Raw genomic sequence first — 19,548 nt, 5'->3', positions numbered from 1 at the left:
GGCCCTTGTGGTCTCTTCCAACTCTACAATTCTGTGATTCTATTCATTGCCTCAGAAAACCCTATTAAATTAATGGGGGTCTCTATAAGTCAACAGATGATGTGAAGGTATGCATGCATTCACGCACACACATACACAGCATCCATTGACAATAACAGACACATAGCACATAGGAATCTTCCCATGCAGACCTCTGTAATCCAAAACATTAAATCTCAAGAGCTCTTTCACACTAAATAACTATAGCGGTATATTTCCACTATAACTGCCATGGCAACATCCTATGAATTCTAGAGATTTGTTGTTTGGTGAGACACTAGAACTCTCTGGCTTATTTCAGATTTGTTTGGATTTTGGAATCTCTGTTATTTGCATATACATACATAATGAGATATCTTGGAGATGGGACTCAACTCTAAACATGAAATTCATTTACATTTCATATACACCTTATACACATGGCCTGGAGGTAATTTTATATAATATTTTAAAATAATTTTGTTATGGTATGCGTAGATTGAAGGTGTCAATATCACAAGAAAACACAAGAAAAAAAATTGGGTTTTGGAATATTTTGGAATTCTGGATAAGGGAGACTCAACCTGTATTATAAATGGTGTGGTATGAAAGGGCCCAGAGAAGAATTTATTTTTCTTCTGAAGCTACTTACAGAGAGTGCTGTATAGCAGAGAGTGAAGATAGGCATTTAGCTATAGCAAGAAATAGATTCTACTGTACATCAACTTGTATTGGTCAACATTCTCCCCCAAAAAACACATAATGTCATTCCTTGGAAGGGAGAAACTGCATTAGAAGCAAGAGAATGCAGAGCAGTTCTGGAGGGGCCAAATACTACCTTGGTTAGGGTAAGGGGTCCCTGTCTCCACACAACCAAGGAGCTGGGAAGGAGCTACTCCACACTTAGACTGAAATGTAAGCAAGAAACTTCATTTTGGTTTGGTTCTGCTGTATAATTTGGCCTGTCTATCCAGTTTACCCCATCATTAGGGGTAATGTTATCCTTCTCATGCTTCTTTTTAGACTACTATAATAGGGCAGATTATAAAATGGCATATGAAAAGCAACTATGACGGTTCTGAATCTTCAGATTAGAAATCTCTTTCCTAATTCTTCTCAACACCACAAAAAGATTTTATAACTAATGCAGCTAATTCCCTGTCATACTCAAAGAAAAGCTGGGAAATGGACTTTGAAAACATACAGTGTGCCCTTGGTATCTTTTGGGGTTTGGTTCCAGGACCCTGTGTGGATACCAAAATCTGTGGATGCTCAAGTCCCATTATATACGATGGCACAGTGAAATGGTGTCCCTTATATAAAATAGAAAATCAAAGTTTGCTTCTTAGAATTTATATATTTCTTTGAATATTATCAAGCTACAGATAGCTGAATCCATGGATAAAGGATCCATGGATATGGAGGTCAGACTGTACTTCTGATGGACTGCAACTCCCAGAACCTCAAATAAGCAGAGGCAGTTGTCCAAAAATAAAATAAATGTTCCAAGTGTGAATGGGGTCTAGACAGCCTCCTCAAGGACCGCATGATGGCAGTAGTTGGTGTACACTCACAGCTACCATGTCCCCAATGTACTTGCCCAGAACAAATTGGAAAGAAGGTTTCTTGCCCTTTCACAAAATGAACAATCGAAAGCAATTTTCTTATTCAACATCCAGTTATACCAGTCAGCGGGTATTCCTGCTTCCTTTTCAGAATTCTTCATTCTGGTTTTGGAGCAACTTTCATTCTTATCTGTATGGTAATTTACTGCATGACTTTTTTTTAAAAAAGAAACATATTAGTCATTATACTAATTTTTAATTTCTATTTTTAAAAAATCTTTAGAAATAGAAAAATGGCCTCAAATACCAAACATCTCTCCTCAGATTATGAAATAAAACTAATCATTTTCTTATTTTTAAAAAGGAATGTTCATAGGAAAAAGAAGACCTAAGTTACTTGTAATACACTACTTTCATGTTTCTGGTAGCATATCCTTTTGGCTTCTGAAAATCAAAGAGAGACTTAGGCACGCACATGAACTATGCATGGGTTGACTACAACCCTTTCAGATACAGATCTACAGACAGGCATGGAATGATCTGTGTAATCTACTAGCTTCAGTACAGAAGGATCCAAGGATACTAGTCAGTTTTAGATTCTCTAAAAGGCCAGCCCTTTCCTTCTTTCCCTCTTTCCTTTCATCAGCAGGAGACAGCCTGTCGCTTTCACCCAGAGGCACACATCTCTGCCCAACCTTCTTAAGCCTTCCTGTCCCTTTTAGAATTAACTTCATGAAGGTGAAAGACAACCAAGGTTATTTGTACGCACACCCCTAAGGCACCTGAAAGATGAAAAAGAATCTTTTACCTAGAATGCCCAATCTGGAGATTAAGAAGTGTAGATCTAATAAAGTGAGTATCTTCAGGGGTTTTTGAGCTATGTGGCCGTGTTCTAGAAGAGTTTATTCCTGACATTTTGCCAGCATCTGTGGCTGGCATCTTCAGAACACGGCCACATAGCCTGAAAACCCCACAAAAAACTAGGGTAAGTATTGCTCAATCCTTATTCAAATTGACTGCACAGTAAACATCAAACCATATTGAAATCACCATAACTACAGTCACCAAAAATTAGAGGGATCCATGTGCATACAGAACAATAGTACACAGAGGGCAATCTCCACTGAAACAATAACCCTAGGAGAAAACAGAGTGGACAGCTCCATTCAGTTCCAGCCAATCCATGCATTTATCTATTTAATTACAGTGAGACCTCCACATCTGCGGCTTTCACATTTGCAGATTTGATTATGTGCAGTTTTGATTAACGGGCTCTCTCTATGAATCTTTAGGTCCTCCAGCACAACTCTGCCAGATGTTGACCATAGAGTTGGAGAACGTAGAATCTCCTAGAAAAAAACACTTCTCTAGGCATTTGTTGGTCCTCCAGCATGATTCTATGATCACCTTCTGGCAGATGTTGACCGTAGAGTTCCACTAGAGGACCTGGAAATTCCTAGAGTGTTCTCTCAGGTTAAAAGAATAGTGTTGTTGTTTTTATTTGTGATTTTTCCACATTCACAGAAGTCCTTCACTCCTAACCCCAGCGAATGTAGTTGTTTATTTAACTGTTACATTTATAATCCAACTTTCATCCATTAAGCTCAAAGCTTACACTGCTCTGCTTCTCCCCACTTTATCTTCATAACAACCCTGTGAGGTGGATCAGGCTGAGAAAGAAAGAAACAGCGACTGGCCCAAGGTCATATAGTAAATTTCATGCCACAGTAGGGACAGGAATCTTGGTCTCCCAAATCCCACCTCAGGTCTCTAAAAGTGGCTGTGAATGACTCTGGGGCTGCATCCACACTGCAGAAATAATCCAGTTTGATACTACTTTAACTGCCATGGCTCAATGCAATGGAATTTTGGGAACTGTAGTTTGTTGTGGCACCAAAACCAGATCATATCTGCAGTGTGGATGAAGCCTGTGTAAAGCTCTGCTCTGTAGTGATTAAGAATAAAAGAAATCCTGGCAACATTTCAGCAGGTGAAGGAGAAGAGTGACAAGATTTGGGGTGGGACTGCAGACTACCTGAAACTGGATTAGCAAGATGAGACTCTTCCTTCTGATGTTTTAGATTCCCTGTAGGATGTCCTGGGCAAAGAAGGGTCAAGTTTCTGTAGTCAACTTTGAGTCTGCTTTGTCACTGATCTCACTGAATCACTCTGGCAGTTCTATGGACTCAACAGGGACACAGTTCTTGGCTTTGGGAATGGTGATTTTCCTGAGTGCCACCTGAGTTATGCTCACATTGCCTGGCTCTCTTTACCCCAAATATAACTGTAGAATCTCTGGCAGGTTTATGAAGAATTTAAACACACTGGGGAAGAGATGCTACAGAAATAAGACTGTGTACCACAGAAGGAAACAAAAGAAAATTATTGCATTTAGAGTTCTAGGTTGCCAATACAAAAGAATGAGACTCCGGATCAAAAAGTCACCCAAAGTACACTGCTCAGGCAACAGCTTTGGACCTTATGCCAATTAAAAGAAGGGAGATGCAAAGATGATAGACTAAGGCGTGTTACAGAGCACCCAAAATGGGCGCTCTGCCGGCGCTGCTGGTTTTTGCGTCCAGGAACCGCAGCGATCAAACCACACAGTTCCTAGACGCACCAAAAAGAAGCCACAAAAGGCAGCTTCTTTTTGGGCCCCGTAAGTGGTGCCGTAAGTGGCCAATAGTGCACTCACTGCATCATTTCTGTTGCGGGACGTGCGGACACTATGCGTCTGTGATGCCAAGATGGCGGTGCCCGTGTAGAACTGGCGCCGCCATTTTGTACGTCCCCAGGACATACTAGGGTTAGGGGCATGCGTAAAGCACGCCCTTTCCTAACCCTAGTACGTCCTGGGGATGTACTTTATACCCATGCGGAACAGGCCTAAGAGAGAGAGAGAGATGTAGATGTCAAATATCTGTAGTGAATTATACAACCTCAATCCTTTTTTAAAAAATTTCAAATGGTTTTTAAATTTGCAATTGTATTCCTCTTTTGAAAAAGAGGTCTAAAGATACAGTGTCAATTACTGTGCACATGTCCTTCAATAAGAAATCTTATACATATTAACTTAGAAATGCAGCACTCCCTACTAGGTAAGATGTAATGAACTACAGGCAAACAGTACAGTCCTATGCATTTTTGGGTCCCACTGTGTTCTATAGTGCTTACTTCCAGATAAATGAGCATAAATTTCTGTGGGTTTATTTGCACCACAGACATATCGATTTCATATCACTTGCAAGTCTCCATCCTATAACATTCTGGGATCTGTAAGAATTCTCTTTTGGAAAGCTCTAGTACCTATCTGCAGAGAAGTCTAAGTACCTCACCAAATTACAAATCACATTATTTGATCAGATGGAGTCATGACCATTAAAGTGGTTTGGAACAGATGTAATTGTGTAACACAGATATCCCTTAAATACAAGCAGTATCCGGAGAAGACTGATTTACTGGACCTATTTAAGACTGTAAAACTCTCCCTAGAAGTCAAGAAGGCTAAACTATGGCTGTCATACTTTAGACATATCACAAGAAGACATAACTCACTAGAAGGCAGGAAGAAGGAAAATAGGAAGGCTGCATTACAGATGGATGGACTCGATCAAGGAAGCCACAGCCTCTAGTCTAGAAGACCTGAATGCCATGATGATGGAGGAGGACTTGAGAGTTTCTCATTCATAGGGTTTCCATAAGTCAGAATTGACTTGAGGACAGTTATCAACAAAAAAGAATCAAAGGAGTAGTAGGAGGCTAACCATTTTGAATTATTTAAAAGAATCCCAGAGTTAAGCTGTCAACTAATCACTTAGCCTAATTACCATGTATACCAAAGAAACAGTGATTTTAAAGTAAGGAGAGATGAATTAAGGTAGTGCAAGGAAGAGGTTCCTACCTATAAAAGCAGTTAAATGTTGAACTTTCACATTCTACTGCTGCTTCCAAAGTGGAAAATATGGACAGGGATTCATTAGGAACAATATAAGACAGTGGCAGCTGGTGATCTCCATGTTGGTGGGACAGTGAATCCTTTCCAAGTTTTGTCCTGAACCAAGGAGCTAGCCAAGGATCTGACCTCAACCCCAAAATAAGTTCAGCATTTTGTATAGCTCCTTTAAACAGTGGACTAAATCCCACAGCAGATTCACCATGCCACTGACATGTTTCAGAAGGTAGAGATGGTAGACTGTCAGTTAGAGTCCAATGATTCTACAAGCCATTGGAAAGATGGGAAATGGCTACAGGGATTCTCTAGTGCCATTTAGAAACCACACACATACATTAACTTAATGATGATTAGTTTCTTCTTAACATCTTTTAACATCCTTGTGGTACTTGTAGTCAAGGTAAATTTCAGGTGTGAAAAAATGGTAGATATCTCCACCCATGACTGTGAGAACATAACAGAGGAATGCTATTTATTTCACACAAGGCAGGGAAGATATGTGGTATTACTTTTTAATATTAATCTTTTGTACATTTTAACGTGTAATCTGCCTTCAGTCCAAGTTTTGGGGAAAAGGTGGGGTATAAATACGTTTAACAATGACAACGACAATGGTCCTTATGTCAGGATGAAAACAACCCATTTTCATCCCTATTCACGTCACAAGCAGAAAGCAAGAAACAAGTGAAGTGCGCCAGAGCTTGTGGATATCTGACAAAGCCCACCCACTTAGCATGGAACCCCACACAAAATGCAGACAGACAAATGACTCATCTCCTTTCAGTGGCTGTCGTCCCTTCCCTGCAAGCCGTAATGAGATTCACTTCCAGGAGGATGGGTGGAGTACACAGTCCCAGGCAAAGCACAAGGTGTGGAAAATACAACCATGCCAGAAAAATCCAGGTGAGGAGGAAAAGGGTAGGTCTGGCTCAGAAGAAGTACTGCACCATGAGGATCTAGAGCAGGGGTAGGCAACCTTTTTGAGCAGGGGGCTGGGTTGCTGTCCCTCAGACAACTGGGGGACCGAAGCCAAAAAATAAATAATTAAATAATTTTTTTTAAAAAATTAAATATATAAATAAACTGGGACAAATGTAGGACAAAATTTTCAAATGGAGGATCCTTTTTTTTAAAAAAGGACACGCGAAAAAAATTGCTGGTTTTTTAAAAAATGTTAATATAAATGCATGTTTCTGAGGCTTCTATAGACAATTGCCCCCCCCAAGGCCCCGGCGGCAATCGGCGGCAGGACCGGGCTGGGGCCAGTCTCAAGACCTCGCCAGGCCGGATCCAGCCCATGGGCCGTAGGTTGCCTACCCCTGATCTAGAGGATTTGGAGATGCAGCTTGTTTTCCCAGCAGTCAGCCTAAACCATTGCTTGTTGTTCCATTAATCCCTTCGTTATGTCTTGTGCATCTTCAGCATCTCCAGTTGTACATCTCCCTTCCTAGTTCCTCTCCCGGTTTACTGTGACTTATGTCGCTCTGTCCACCATTCTTCTCTTAAATTTAATGAGAAGAATTAAATTAAAATTAAATAAAAGTCTTGCCTCAAGAAAAAGAACCCTGCCTCCATACCAACTGTCATCATCAGACCTGGAAGGGTGTGAAAAAGACAGGCCCAGTTCCATCAGGTCTAGCTGTGAATTCTGTGATTTACGTCACTCTCTTTAATCTTATTTTATTGTATTGTATTCTCTGTATTTTATTGCTGTAACCCGCCCGGATTCCTTGTGATTGGGTGGGCTATAAATAAATTATTATTGTTGTTGTTGTTTTTATTATTATTACAGACAGCTCCTAAACTGCAATGTGGGTGCCTTCTGCACTCTTCCTCATCCCATAGAGACTATTCTGCAACAGTGGATTAAATAATCCTGAGAAACTTTGGTCTTTGGAAAGAGGGTCTCCTGTCCTGACTGGAGGCATAAATTAACCTCCATTTCTTGCAACATGTTTATAAGGCTTATAGCAGGGCTATCCAGCCAACCCACCTCAGCATAAGGTAATGGCTAGGATCTTATGCCTTACTATTATCTCTCTTGTGAAGACTCCCACAGGCAGGCAATGCAATACCAGACTTGTAAAGACTCTTGCCCTCTTTGCTGCACTACAGTATCCCCAGAGCTGTTTTCCATTTCATTCTGTGCCAAGGCATGGGGGTTGGGGCACATTGGGGAAATGTATTTACTCAAATGTTTCGAAGAATGGAATGATACACAGTTCCTCCAAACTGTATGTAACAAAAACTCAACTGCAAAAGCACCTTCAGGAAGGGGGGATTTGGGAGTGAGGAGAGGGATGGGAGTCTCCTGTCCCTTTCTAATGCAAATCTCCCTTCCCAGCTGCTCCTGTGCAGGGTTTCCAGAACAAACACAGGCCTGGGGGAATGCCCTACTAAAGGTCCCCTCCAAACTGTGGAAGGCAAGCAATTCAATTCATGGGGGGAGCTATGAGTTCAATGTAGCAACATGCTCTTTCAGAAAAATGCATGAGTGATGGCAGGAAGGCTGGCAGAGGGGAATTCCAGTTTCCCTTCTCTCCCCTGCCTATCCCACTAGGAATCTCCTCCTGCCCTCTGCTGCACTCCTCTCTCCAAGACTCTGCCTGTTCTCTAGGCTGATGCATGCCCAGGCGATGCCATGTGCGCCCCCAAGGCCAACAGCACGGGAGGCTCTTTTGTGTTTGTCTCAGAGCTGGTTGGCTGGTGAATTCCCTGGGCAGCCGAGCGGCAGAGCAGAGCTAGATGCTGCAGTGTGGTTGGCAGGGGCTCACATGCACCCAACATGTGACAGCTCCCAATTAACTCCCGCTCCAGTTCTGAGTGCACACAGTGAAAGCAGCATGCATGGCCCAGTGTGGCACTGCAGCTCGCACATCCCCCCATCAAACACCTCCAGCAGGCATTCCCTATTCCTGTACTCCTCCTTCCACCCATCAAGCTTTTTCCCGATTCTGTCAAATCTCACTGTCTCTCATGAAGCAACAGCCCTGCTGAAGCTAACTTTACCTGGACAATAGCAACTACCAGAATCTATTGGTCCTTATGGCCTGGCAAACAGGGACTTTCCTTGCCCTCAGATCTCCTTCTAGCATCCTCTACTGGGAGAAACTGAAACCCCAGTACCGTAAGTCTTTCAAATCAGGGTTGGGAAACATGGATAACAGAGCCAGTATTGGGGAATCCTGGGATATACAGTTCAACAACATCTCCAGGAGAACTTTTTTCCCATCCTTGTCTTCAGTCTGTCATTACGGTGTTACAGCCCATACAATCTTATCCGGAGATACTACTCTTTTCTTTGTATCTGCTTCAGTCACTGGTTCTCAGCTTCTGGTTCTTCAGATGTTTTGGAGTTCAACTCCCAGACGCCTCAGTCATCACAGTCAATGGCAGGGAATGTGGGAGCTGAAGCCTCAAAGGTGAGAATTCTACCAGAAGTTATTTCACAGCCACACTGAGTAATCCAGTCTCTGATTGCTCTACCACAGCCCTAGCCGCAAAGCTCTGGTCAAGTTCTCTGTGACTCTTGGAGCAGCTGGGCAGTCACAGCCTTAGGAAAACACCTCTAGTTTTCTGTTTTGTGACTGAAGGCTTGCTTCTGAAGTGGTTGCCTTCTCTCCAAGGGGATACCTCCCACTACCTCCCCTCAGCACAAGCGAGACTAGTGTTTCTACTACAACCAGCCATCAGGAGGGAGGCAAGCCAAGTTACCTGCTTGCATAACACTACTAAAATACTCATATTTTGAATGGCAATGTTGCTGCATATTCAGAGCTTGGAAATTTTTGTTTTTTGAACTATAACACCCATAATCCTTTTAAAGTTATGACTGGCCATGCTATCTGAATTATGTGGATTACAATCCAAAAACCAACTTTTTCAAACTGTTTTTCACCCAGACAAAGACCATCACTGAGCCATCTCAAACCAGATTTGCCTAACTAATAAGCCACCATTTGGCATCCCCCCTTGCCACCTCTCTCCTCAGAAATAACAGTGCCATTTGCCACACTGTATCCATAGCCCTTGCCTATGAAGCGTTTTAGAGGAAACTCTCCCATATATTCTGACATTAACATTAATCCTGTCTAGGGTGAATTACACAAGGTTCCTCTACTAATCCCTTCCACTACTAATCCTTTGGGAGTCTGGGATAGACAACACCTGCCTAGTGTTCATCACTTTGAACATGCCTTGTGGCACCTTGGGGTTCATGAAAAGCATCTGGCAGTAGCCAAAAGTCAGCAAGGGATTTCAAGTGAGACCCTCTAGGGTTGTTAGCTTGGGACTCCAGATCAGAGGCACAGAAAAGCAACAATGAGTTAATTCTCCATTGCCTCAAGCAACACCTCCCTGTGCTCACTTGGATGTGCTAAAACAAAAGACAAGAATATCTAATAGAAGCAATGGAAACTGTCAGAAGGCATTTTCCTTTCTCTTTGACATTATAGGTCCAACTATGAAAGGATGCAATCCCACAACAGAATCATCCCATGAAAAAAGGGAATGCATCCATCTCATTTTTCTTGCCTTTCTCACTGTGTCCAGCAAAAACTATCCCAGCTAATTCAGATTATGACCATTTATCTAGTCAGCACTTACAACACTGGAACACATACAATGTGACCAAAATGCATATGGATATATGAAACATTTTGAATCGAATTATTGTCCAATCAGCATGGTGTAGTGGTTTGAGTTTTTGACTAGGGACTCCAGGATACCCTGCTCAGCCAAGAAAACTCACTGGGTGACCTCTTTCAACCTTAGAGGAAAGCAAAAGCAAACCTCCTTGGATAGCTTACCAAGAAAAATCCCATTATAAGATTGCCTTAGCATCACCATAGGTTAGAAATTATTTGAAGGCATACAACAACAGAACTATTAATTCCTCTAACAGTGGTGAACCTGTTTAGTCATGAAGACAAAGGTGCTATTACACTTCAAGATTTGATTATATTAAGTACTTTCCCTTTAAGACAGAAGTGGGAAACATACAACCATCTATATGTTGTTGGACTGCAACTCCCAGCCTTTCTTACCCTCATCTTGGTAGCCAGGGTTACCAGGCGTTACAGTCAAACAACGTTTGAAGGGCCACACAATTCCCACTCTTGCTTTAAAATTAAAAAAAAAGTCCAGTGCCTGACAAAACTTTTTGTCTTTGACTGGAGGAGGGCATTGCCAATTCATGAAATATGACTAACATCCATCTCATCTTTCTAATATGTCTGCTGTTGTTGGGGGGGGGGGGTTGTTTGTTTTTGAAGTTGCTAGTCCTCAAAGTTGTGGTTAATTATTTCTGAATTTTGCAGTAGAAATGAAGAAGTGAAGAGAGAACTTTTCAATTCTACACAATACCGTAGCTTAGTCTACTCCTAGCTTTTTAAAGACTACAAACTCCAGGAGTCGTGTTGCTGGCTGAGGAGTTCTGGGAGTTACAGTCCCAAAAGCCTATATTTTCCAAGCTCTGAACCGGTCTGTAATGCTCCCCAAGAACTGCATTTCCCTCTCTTCCCAGGCCAAAGCACATTCTCCAAATTCTGAGGCAGTAGAAGAAAAGGCATTTTCTTATGTGATTGATTTGCTGGATTTCTGTTTCAGTCATATCTCAAGAATGTAGAGTAGAGTATAATTCATGAGCACAAGTTACCATAATTTGTAAGTGTTATTGCCCTGCCAAGTGGTGTAGATGTTTGAGTGCTGGATTAAGAATGAATCCCTGCTCAGCCATGAAAACTCACTGGGTGACCCTGGATAAGTCATATTCTTTGAGTCTAAGAGGAAGGTGATGGCAAACTTCTAAAAAATCGTGCCAAGAAAACCCTATGATGAGGTCCCCGTAAGTTGCTGATGACTTGAAGGCACATAACAAATCTCCTTGGCAGAGAATATCTAGTAAACCAGGTGCTCTAAGACATTTTGATCCCATTTTCTATTGCAATGTCTCTTACAAAGACAGAACGTTTGGAAGTTGTAACATTGGTTTGTGAAAGGAGTTAGATCAGGGAGACAATGATTCCATGTCTGACTTTAAGTGTGACCTCTGGCAAATCACTTATAAAAAGAGCTGCTTGCCAACAGAGCTTGCACAGATGTCTATGCCACTAGGCAGGAGAGAGCATTAGAAGAAAGGAGCAAATTGTGTACCCCTCCAGAGACGGTCAAACTCCAACTCCCAACAGCCCCGACTAGCATAGCCAATGATAAGGAAAGATAGGAGGTGTCATTCAACAACACCTGGAAGACTACACAATCTATATTCCTGCATTACAATGACTCAGGATCCTTCTGTGGTAAAGACATTGTTCTGCTTGTGAGCTTATCATTGTACGGTAGTACTATAGGACACTGAAAATTATGTTTTTTTTCTCACTATCCTGTAGTGCCCTGGCCCAAAACAAAGGGAGAGGAGGTTGGCACATTACAGGTGAGTAGCCTCTGCCAAGGAGTCCTGGTGAGTGGTTCCCTCCTCCATTCAGCTTAACAAATTTGGAAAAGATGGGGTTTTAAAATAGAATTTCAAAATGTCTTATTGCACGTGTGCATTTAAGTGCACAGATAAAATGAGTTTAAAAATTAATGAGTAGCACAAAGCAAAAATTCTAATGAGAACTGTTGAACAGATAAAAGGTAGTGCTGCAAACAGAACAAAGCAGAGCAAGCAACGTAGAAAAGCAGCAGTTTATACAGTCATCAGTTGTATTGTATGCCACTCTTCTGCACCAGGGAAAACAATATTTCTTTGCCAATCTACCCCTGAAAAATTTGTGCTACAACTGCACTGAATACAAACACACATATGCCCCAAATTGCCACAAACCAGTCAGTCAAAGGGGGATGAAAACATGGGTATGGATAAGAACACCGTCTGGATTTTCAGTAATAATTGGCTGAGAGTTGCTTATAACAAAGAAGAAGGCCAATGCAGAAGCACTCCACGAGAACCAAGACAAGCTTGGAAATCTTATGTGTTTGAACTACAACTCCCAGATTTCTTCGACCAGCATACAGTTCAAAAAGCAACTCTTCTAGTGTCATGCAAACAGACTTTTCTTGTCCAGCTCTGGCTGGATATCCTCAGCAGCATCACTCTGTGAAAGGCCAGAATATGCATTCCACAGTTGCCATAAAATAGTCTTGGGGAGGAGGGCGAAGGAAAGCATTATTGTCATATAAATGCCAGGGACAACAGGATCTTACCACTCTGCAGTCCACACTCAGCACTTGGGATAGAACCACCTGCCCTTTATTCTGCTTGAAAGGATTTTTCAGATAAAATTCAAAGCCACAACACAACTTGAATTTAGTGTCAAAACAGACTAAAAATTCATTGAAGCAATCTGGAATTTTGCTGCCTCTACTGAGTGATGAGTTTTAGGACTGAAAACATGCTGAAGGTCTTCTAGTCTAACTCCCTATATCAAAGCAAACCTTCTTATGTCCTTCTTCCAGGATGGGAAAATGGTACCCTCCAGATGCTGTTTGGCTACAATTCCCATTAACTTCACAATTGGTTGTGTTGGTTCAGGCTGTTGAGAATTGCAATATAGTATCACCTGGGGGGCCCACACTCCCTACTGCTGTCATACTTGCTACTAACAGGCTATGTTAGAATATTCAGGATACCGTTAAACAAAAACAGACGTCTCAGCCATGGAAGCCCACTGGGTGACCTTGGGCAAAGCACACTCTCTCAACCTCAGAGAATGGCAATGGAAAACACTCTCTGAAGAAACTTGCCAAGAAAACCATATAATAGGGTTGCCATAAATTGGAAACAACTTAAAAGGCATACAATAGTAACAAAGCAAAAGATAGTACACCTCGAGTGTCTGTAAGTTAGTGGGTACCTTCAGAAAGCAAATCCAGATAGCTTTGGGAAGCAAATGAACTGGGAGCTCCGATTTATCAGCCAAACCTTCTGGACAACTCATTCAGAAACCTAAGCATTTAGCTCTTCCCTCAAGTAAACTTCACTTAGGGACTTAATAGAAGACCACCAAAATTCAGCTGAAAACACACATTCACATTCACTCCTACAAATGATTGTGATACTCAGATTGCATGAGAATCCCCAGCGTCAGCCTCTAAGTTGCATTTCCCTTCTCCATCACATACTTTTAACAACTGGGTCCATATTACCTTTTAAAATAATAATAATAATAATAATAATCATAATCAAGAACTAGAACAATTTCTGGTCAGCAGAACTGCATGGGAAAGGCAAAGAAAGGGGTTAGTACAGGGCAGGATGATCAACCAGCACTAACTAGGATATCTCTCCCCCACCCGCCATGAATGCAGAGCACTAGCCTTGGCCTTTCCTCCTTAGGGAATGGAAGAAAGTCAGAGCTACTCCACACATAGAAATGCCCAACAGTCAGCTCTTTTGTTGTAACTTACAAATGCCACAGCTTCCTCTTTAAAGGCAAAGGCACCCACAGCTGGAAACTCCTTCAAGTTAATGCCCCCCCTCCATAAAAGCAGCTACAGGAGAGGCTCATTAAATGTTTCTAGCTGGCAGGAGGCCAGAACCAGTGCTTGTTTGTTCTGTATTCTGATAAACATGTCATGGGTTCTAGGAGCAAAATCATGGAGGAAAACATCTACAGTTGCAGGTAGCAGGAAGATTTATAGCTGCTTTCTTCTCCTTTGCTGCTTCCTTCCCTTGTTCAACCTCGAAACTATACTATAGTGAACTCTCCTTTGGGCAGAGGGTCATGGTTTTCCTGGGGGATCTTCTGAATCCCAGAATGGTACGATCTTATTGTAAACACTGTTATCTGCTGTCATAACTTGTAGCAAGGCATGGTTACTACACAGCGTACGGATACACACACACACCTTGGAGAGCTGGGATTTGGTCGCCCTCTTGGCACACCCAGTTTCAACCTGGAATGCAAAACAACCAAAGTGGAATGGGTCTGTTGGTGCCAGCACTACCTTCAATTAAGGATGCAACAAGGATCAGTCTCGGGGCCCATGAGTGGCCCCCGGTGCAAGATTCTCTCTGAGCAATGGGGCATTCTGGAGCTGTGTATTTCTGTACAGGCTGACTGCAGGTTCCTTGGGGCATGGGAGCTGTCCACCTGCTTGCCTGCCCCCTCCTGCCCTCCCCATGTGTGCCAGCCAGCAGGCAGGGTGGCCAAGGAAGGGTGAAGGGAGGAACTGGGAAAGCCTGGAGGGGAAAGTGGGGGAGAAGAAACCCATGCTGTGCCTGGTGCTTTAAATGTTTGGCCTGGCTTTGGAAAGGGAACACGTGACTTTCTGCTTGAGGAAGCAGCAGCCGATCTGGCAGCTTCCAGCGGGAGATGGAGGAGGAGGAGGAGGAGGCAGTGGTGAGGATGATGGGGGAAGGGAAGGGAAGAAGGGTTTGTTTAGAAACAGGGATTGCTGCAAGCCAGGGAAGGAGAGCCATACAGACAACAGGTACAGGATAATGGAAGAATCTGAGAGGTTACCTTCAGTGGTTCAGTACCAGAGCAACGAAGAGCTTGCTGCATTGTCAGAGTGACACTGTAACCTCCTCTGCTCACTGGAGGAATTTGGCCCACGCTAAGTAAACATGGACGCAGCTAGCAGAGCACTGGGAGCAGTTGGACAGTGCCAAGGCCTAGTCACAGCACAAGAGCAGCTAAGTATGGAAGACTTCCTAAGAAGAGGGCATGGACTTTCACAGAATCACACCACTAAATGCATCTCAGGAAGGAGACTGAAGTCTACGAAAGCTCATGCTGCCATCTTCTTTATTTCAGTTTCTCTCAAAGGTGCTACCAGATCTCTCTACAGACAGAACCAAATCCCATCACCACCAACTGTAGAAGGTCATCAGATAAGGCTCATGTGCAGGTTGGGCCTCTACAGTGGAAAGACTCCCAAACACAGCAGGTTCATCCTACTACACTGTAGGAGTGTGTGCCTTCAGGGCACCTGTTGACTTATGGATTTCATAGGACCTTCTTAGGCAAGGAACACTTTCTCAAGTGATTTCTCATCCCCTTCTTCTGAATATACAATACCTTCCAAGTATTAACCAGGAGGTTACAATACCTTTCAAGATCAGATAGGAACTAGTGCCTTCAGCCTACTAGCAAAGCCCATATGCTGTCTGTGTCAAAAAAAATCTGAAATGGGGGTGCCATGAGCAGCAACTTTGTTTCCAAGCTCAATGGTGGTGGTGATGATGATGATAAAAATGGGCGAACCTTGACTACATCTTATGTTCTGCAGTGTTCAGTCAGGTCCTCCCTGCTCCCCAAATCTTAGCTTCCCTGTTCTCATCTAGGAAGCACATTTTCCTGGCACAGCTCACAGCTATGGCCATTCAAGGGCAAGCATTCTGAAACCTCTGAAGCAAGGATTATAGGGGACGCTAGATTTGGAGGTACATCCAGAATTTCCCAAACTACTGTGCATGAGAAATGATCCAGAGCTCATCTGGAAGCATTCATTCTGCAGTGGGTGATAATGCTGTGAGACCCATGTGGCACAGGTTTTGCCCCTGGCAGCACAGTCATCTTATATTGTTTATCAACAGACCAACTAGCCTTGCTCTCTGCCTGGGGCCACCTCAACTCAAGTGCTATGGGGCCAGGAGAAAAGAAAGACACCCACAACCCCAAACCAGTGTCTTCAAAAAGAGAGTGGGGCTGCAGGGTGCCCAAGCCACCTCTCCCCCACCTCTTCCTCCTCCTCCTCCACCATCCCTTCCCAGGGCCACCACAAACCAGGCAAAACAACCCTTGCAAAGCCTGCCACTCCCCCTGACCTTCCTCGGCCTGGGAGCAAAGCCTGACCTTTCCAAAACCAAAGGAGGCCAAAGCTTAGCCTTGCAAAACTGGAGGCAGCCCCCAAAAACCACTTCCTTGAGAAGGAGGGTGCTTTTGAGTAACAGGCAGACAGTGCTCTTCCACTGAAGCCATGCTCAGAAGGGCAGGCATGTTGTTTCTCCTCTCAGGCAGCAAAGGCAAGCAATCCAACAGATCAGCCCCATCCTAAAGGATCCCTGCCTTCCTAGACTGAGGGCCCCCTCCCTGGGTCCTGTCCTCCCCCCCCCCTTTCAGGGCAGACCAGGGCTGCAGCCTCGGCTCCGCCCCACAGAGCCCTCCCACAACTATTTTGGTCTGTTGATCCCGCTCCCCTAGACTGACCCCCACCCCCCGGCCATTCCCAGCATGCCTCCCTCCCTCCCTCCCGCCAGCCCCAGACTCCCCTTCCCGGCCCAGGAGGCCCCCGCCTCCGCCTCCTGCTCTCCTGCCCACGACCCACGCATCCCTCCAACAGCCATGGGGCCCAGGGCCTCCCCACACTCCCTGGGCCCAGGCACGAGGGCGCACCCCTCCCCACAGCAGCCCCCGAGCCCCCCTTTCCAACCTCCCTCCCTCCTCCTCAAGCCCCACGTTTCCTCCAAGAGTCCTGCGCCCCCAGAGCCCCCCCCCCCCCCAGTTGCCTCTGCCCCAGATTCTCGAAGGGAGGGGGCAGGGTTTGCAAAGGGCTTGCTTTCACTCCCCCCCCCCCCCCCCGCTTTGGAGGAGAGGCCCGATCAGGGGCAGGAAGGGAGGCCATCTCCCCCACACTCCTTCTTTCCTTCCCTCCCTCCTTCATCATTTTTCCTTTCCTCCCTCCTTCCCCTCCTTCCTTCCTTCCTTCCTTCCTTCCTTCCCTCCTCCCTCCCTTAGAGCCAGGTATCCCCCCTCCCTCTCCCTCTCCCTCTCTGCCCCACTCACCTGGGCATGCACACCCCACTGACATCTTCACATGCCCGGGGGCCTGGCGCAGGGGAGGTGCGCGTGGTGCCCTCTCGGGGGGGCCCTGGCATCCGCCGCCCTGCAGGAAGATCAAGGAAGACCCCGGGGGCCCAGATCCCCCTTGAAGCTCCGGGGGCCTCTCCGCCGCTGCCAAGCGGAGCCACCCGCCAGCCTCCTCCTCTTCCTCGGGCTCCTGGGCTCTGGCTGCTCTCTCTGGCTGCTGCTGCTGCTGCTGCTGTTGCTGCGCGAGGAGGAACCAGGAGGAGGAGGAGGAGGAGCTGCTCTGCTCTGCTCCGAACCCGATCCCGGGGCTGATTAATATGCTAATTGCGCGGAGCCCAAAAAAAAGAAAGCAAGCAAGAAAGGCAGGGAAGGAGGAGCAGAGCCAGCGCCAGCTTGTCAAAGTGACCTGAGCCCCGACTGGGAGGGAAAAAGGGAAGGGAAGGGGAAAGGGGCAGCCATGTGACGCAGTCAGAGGGGAGGGACACACCAATCTCTGCCACCGCAGCTCTGCGCGAGGAGGAACCAGGAGGAGGAGGAGGCACCAGTTGGTGCAGATGCATAGACACACACGCACACTCCAAGGCTCAAACCACTACGCTACCATGCATGCATGCATGGCCACTTGCAAACGTCTCCTCTGTGTGTGTGTGTGTATATATGTATGCTGTATGTGTGTGTTCCCTGACAGGGACATGTGCTGACACGTTTGCAGGCGGGCAGACATGCATATATATTTACGATACATTTGCCAATGGGCATGCATGTATGTGTGTGTTTATATATATATGTGTGTGTGTGTGTGTGTGTGTGTATGACACATTTGCAAGTGGGCATGCATGGAAGCATACACACACACACACACACATATATATATGAGATGTTTGCAAGTGGGCATTCATATATATATATATATATACACACACACACACACACACACACACACGACACACACTTGCAAAGGCACATTGGTTGGCCCAATAAAAGTATCACTGTTTTGTGAGGCTTTGGATGTTATTGTATTGTAGTGCTCTCAGTCACTTCTCTCTAGCATTGCAGCCTGTTTCCCAGGACTCAATTCACCTTAAATAGTGCAAGCAGTGGCATCACTATGGGGGTGCCGGGCGTGTGGACTGCACCAGGTGAGACGCTCATGCAGGGTGACACCACTGCTCCCCAAACATCTGCCTTTGGGCAAAAGCAGGCTGTGGCATTCACCCCCGTCCCTTTAAAATGCTGAAGAGATGGGGTGAGTCAGGTGAGGCTCAGTGGAGGAGGAGAAAGGAGAGGCCCAGAATTTATATATATATATATATATATATACACACACACACACACACACACACATCACATTTAAAAACATCAAATTTTCACTTCAACTACACAGAACTATGTATATGTAAATGCATTTAGGCTGTGCATACAACATTGTAATTTAAAGGTATAATTTTAATTTTGCTAGTTGTTTATGTCACAACCGTTATCAGTACATGCGGTGATATATGAGAATTGTGATTTATGAGTAACATTAGTACAAAAAACATTACTAAGGCCTCTGTATAGTGTGGTATGGGAGGAGGCCAATGGGAAGTTGACACCATGAACAACTGCACTGGGGGAGGCCAACCCTAGTGATGCAAGGAGCTTTCCGAACTGAACCCCCCCCCCTTGGAACGGCCACAATTTCAGAACAACCCTCCCCCCCAAAAAAATCAATGTGCCTCTCAATCCAATATCCCAAAGTACTGGTTCCTGGGTCTCTTTATGTGGCCCCTAGCTCTCTACAACCTACCTATATTATTAAATAGAAACCACATTATCCTACTTTGCTAACAGGTTTTACAAAGATGAAGAAGAAAGAAGGCTCCCCTTGTGTTGTTCAGGAAGGGAGTTAAGTGGGTTGTATCTTCCATATTTCCCCCCTTTGCTGAATAAATATACGTGAGCCCTGTAAATGTTCTCCATCTGTACTGCTTTCTCTATATGCATGGTGGCCAGATGTCCTAACTGCAAAGGAGGACAAACCGCTGCGAAATGTAAGACAGCCAAGAAAAATGTAGAACAATCCAGAATAAAAGCTGAAAACACTGACATAAATGTAAATTCATGCTTCTTTGTCGTGCTCAAAATGGAAGACATTTTGAAACACCTCCTGGTCAGAAGGTTGAAATGGAGGACATGTCCCGGAAAAGGAGGATGACTGATCACCTTGTCTGTATCTTCAGTTATGTTTTTAAATCTTTTGTCTCTTTGCAATCTA

The 19,548-nt window shown here is 44.6% G+C and overlaps 1 protein-coding gene across 3 annotated transcripts in view; it reads right to left on the bottom strand.

Annotated features, from left to right (window-relative positions):
- Positions 1-17,519, bottom strand: part of LOC149318430 (LIM domain-binding protein 1) — a 77,039-nt gene extending 59,520 nt beyond the window's left edge. For 2 of the 3 annotated variants that reach the window (XM_089509684.1, XM_089509686.1), the window contains exon 1: positions 17,268-17,519. In XM_089509684.1, the coding sequence (XP_089365810.1) occupies positions 17,268-17,292 (25 nt within the window). In that variant the 5' untranslated portion in view covers positions 17,293-17,519. The remainder of the gene's footprint in view (positions 1-17,267) is intronic. The other variant, XM_089509683.1, reaches the window with a different exon arrangement.
- Positions 17,520-19,548: the final 2,029 nt, after the last annotated feature.

This window comes from Sceloporus occidentalis, unplaced genomic scaffold (genome assembly GCF_023333645.1).
Source record: "Sceloporus occidentalis isolate IW3139 unplaced genomic scaffold, rSceOcc1.0.p SCAF_2, whole genome shotgun sequence".
NCBI lineage: Eukaryota > Metazoa > Chordata > Lepidosauria > Squamata > Phrynosomatidae > Sceloporus > Sceloporus occidentalis.
The sequence above is the reverse complement of the archived record's forward strand: the minus strand, read 5'-3'. Positions and strand labels throughout refer to the sequence as shown.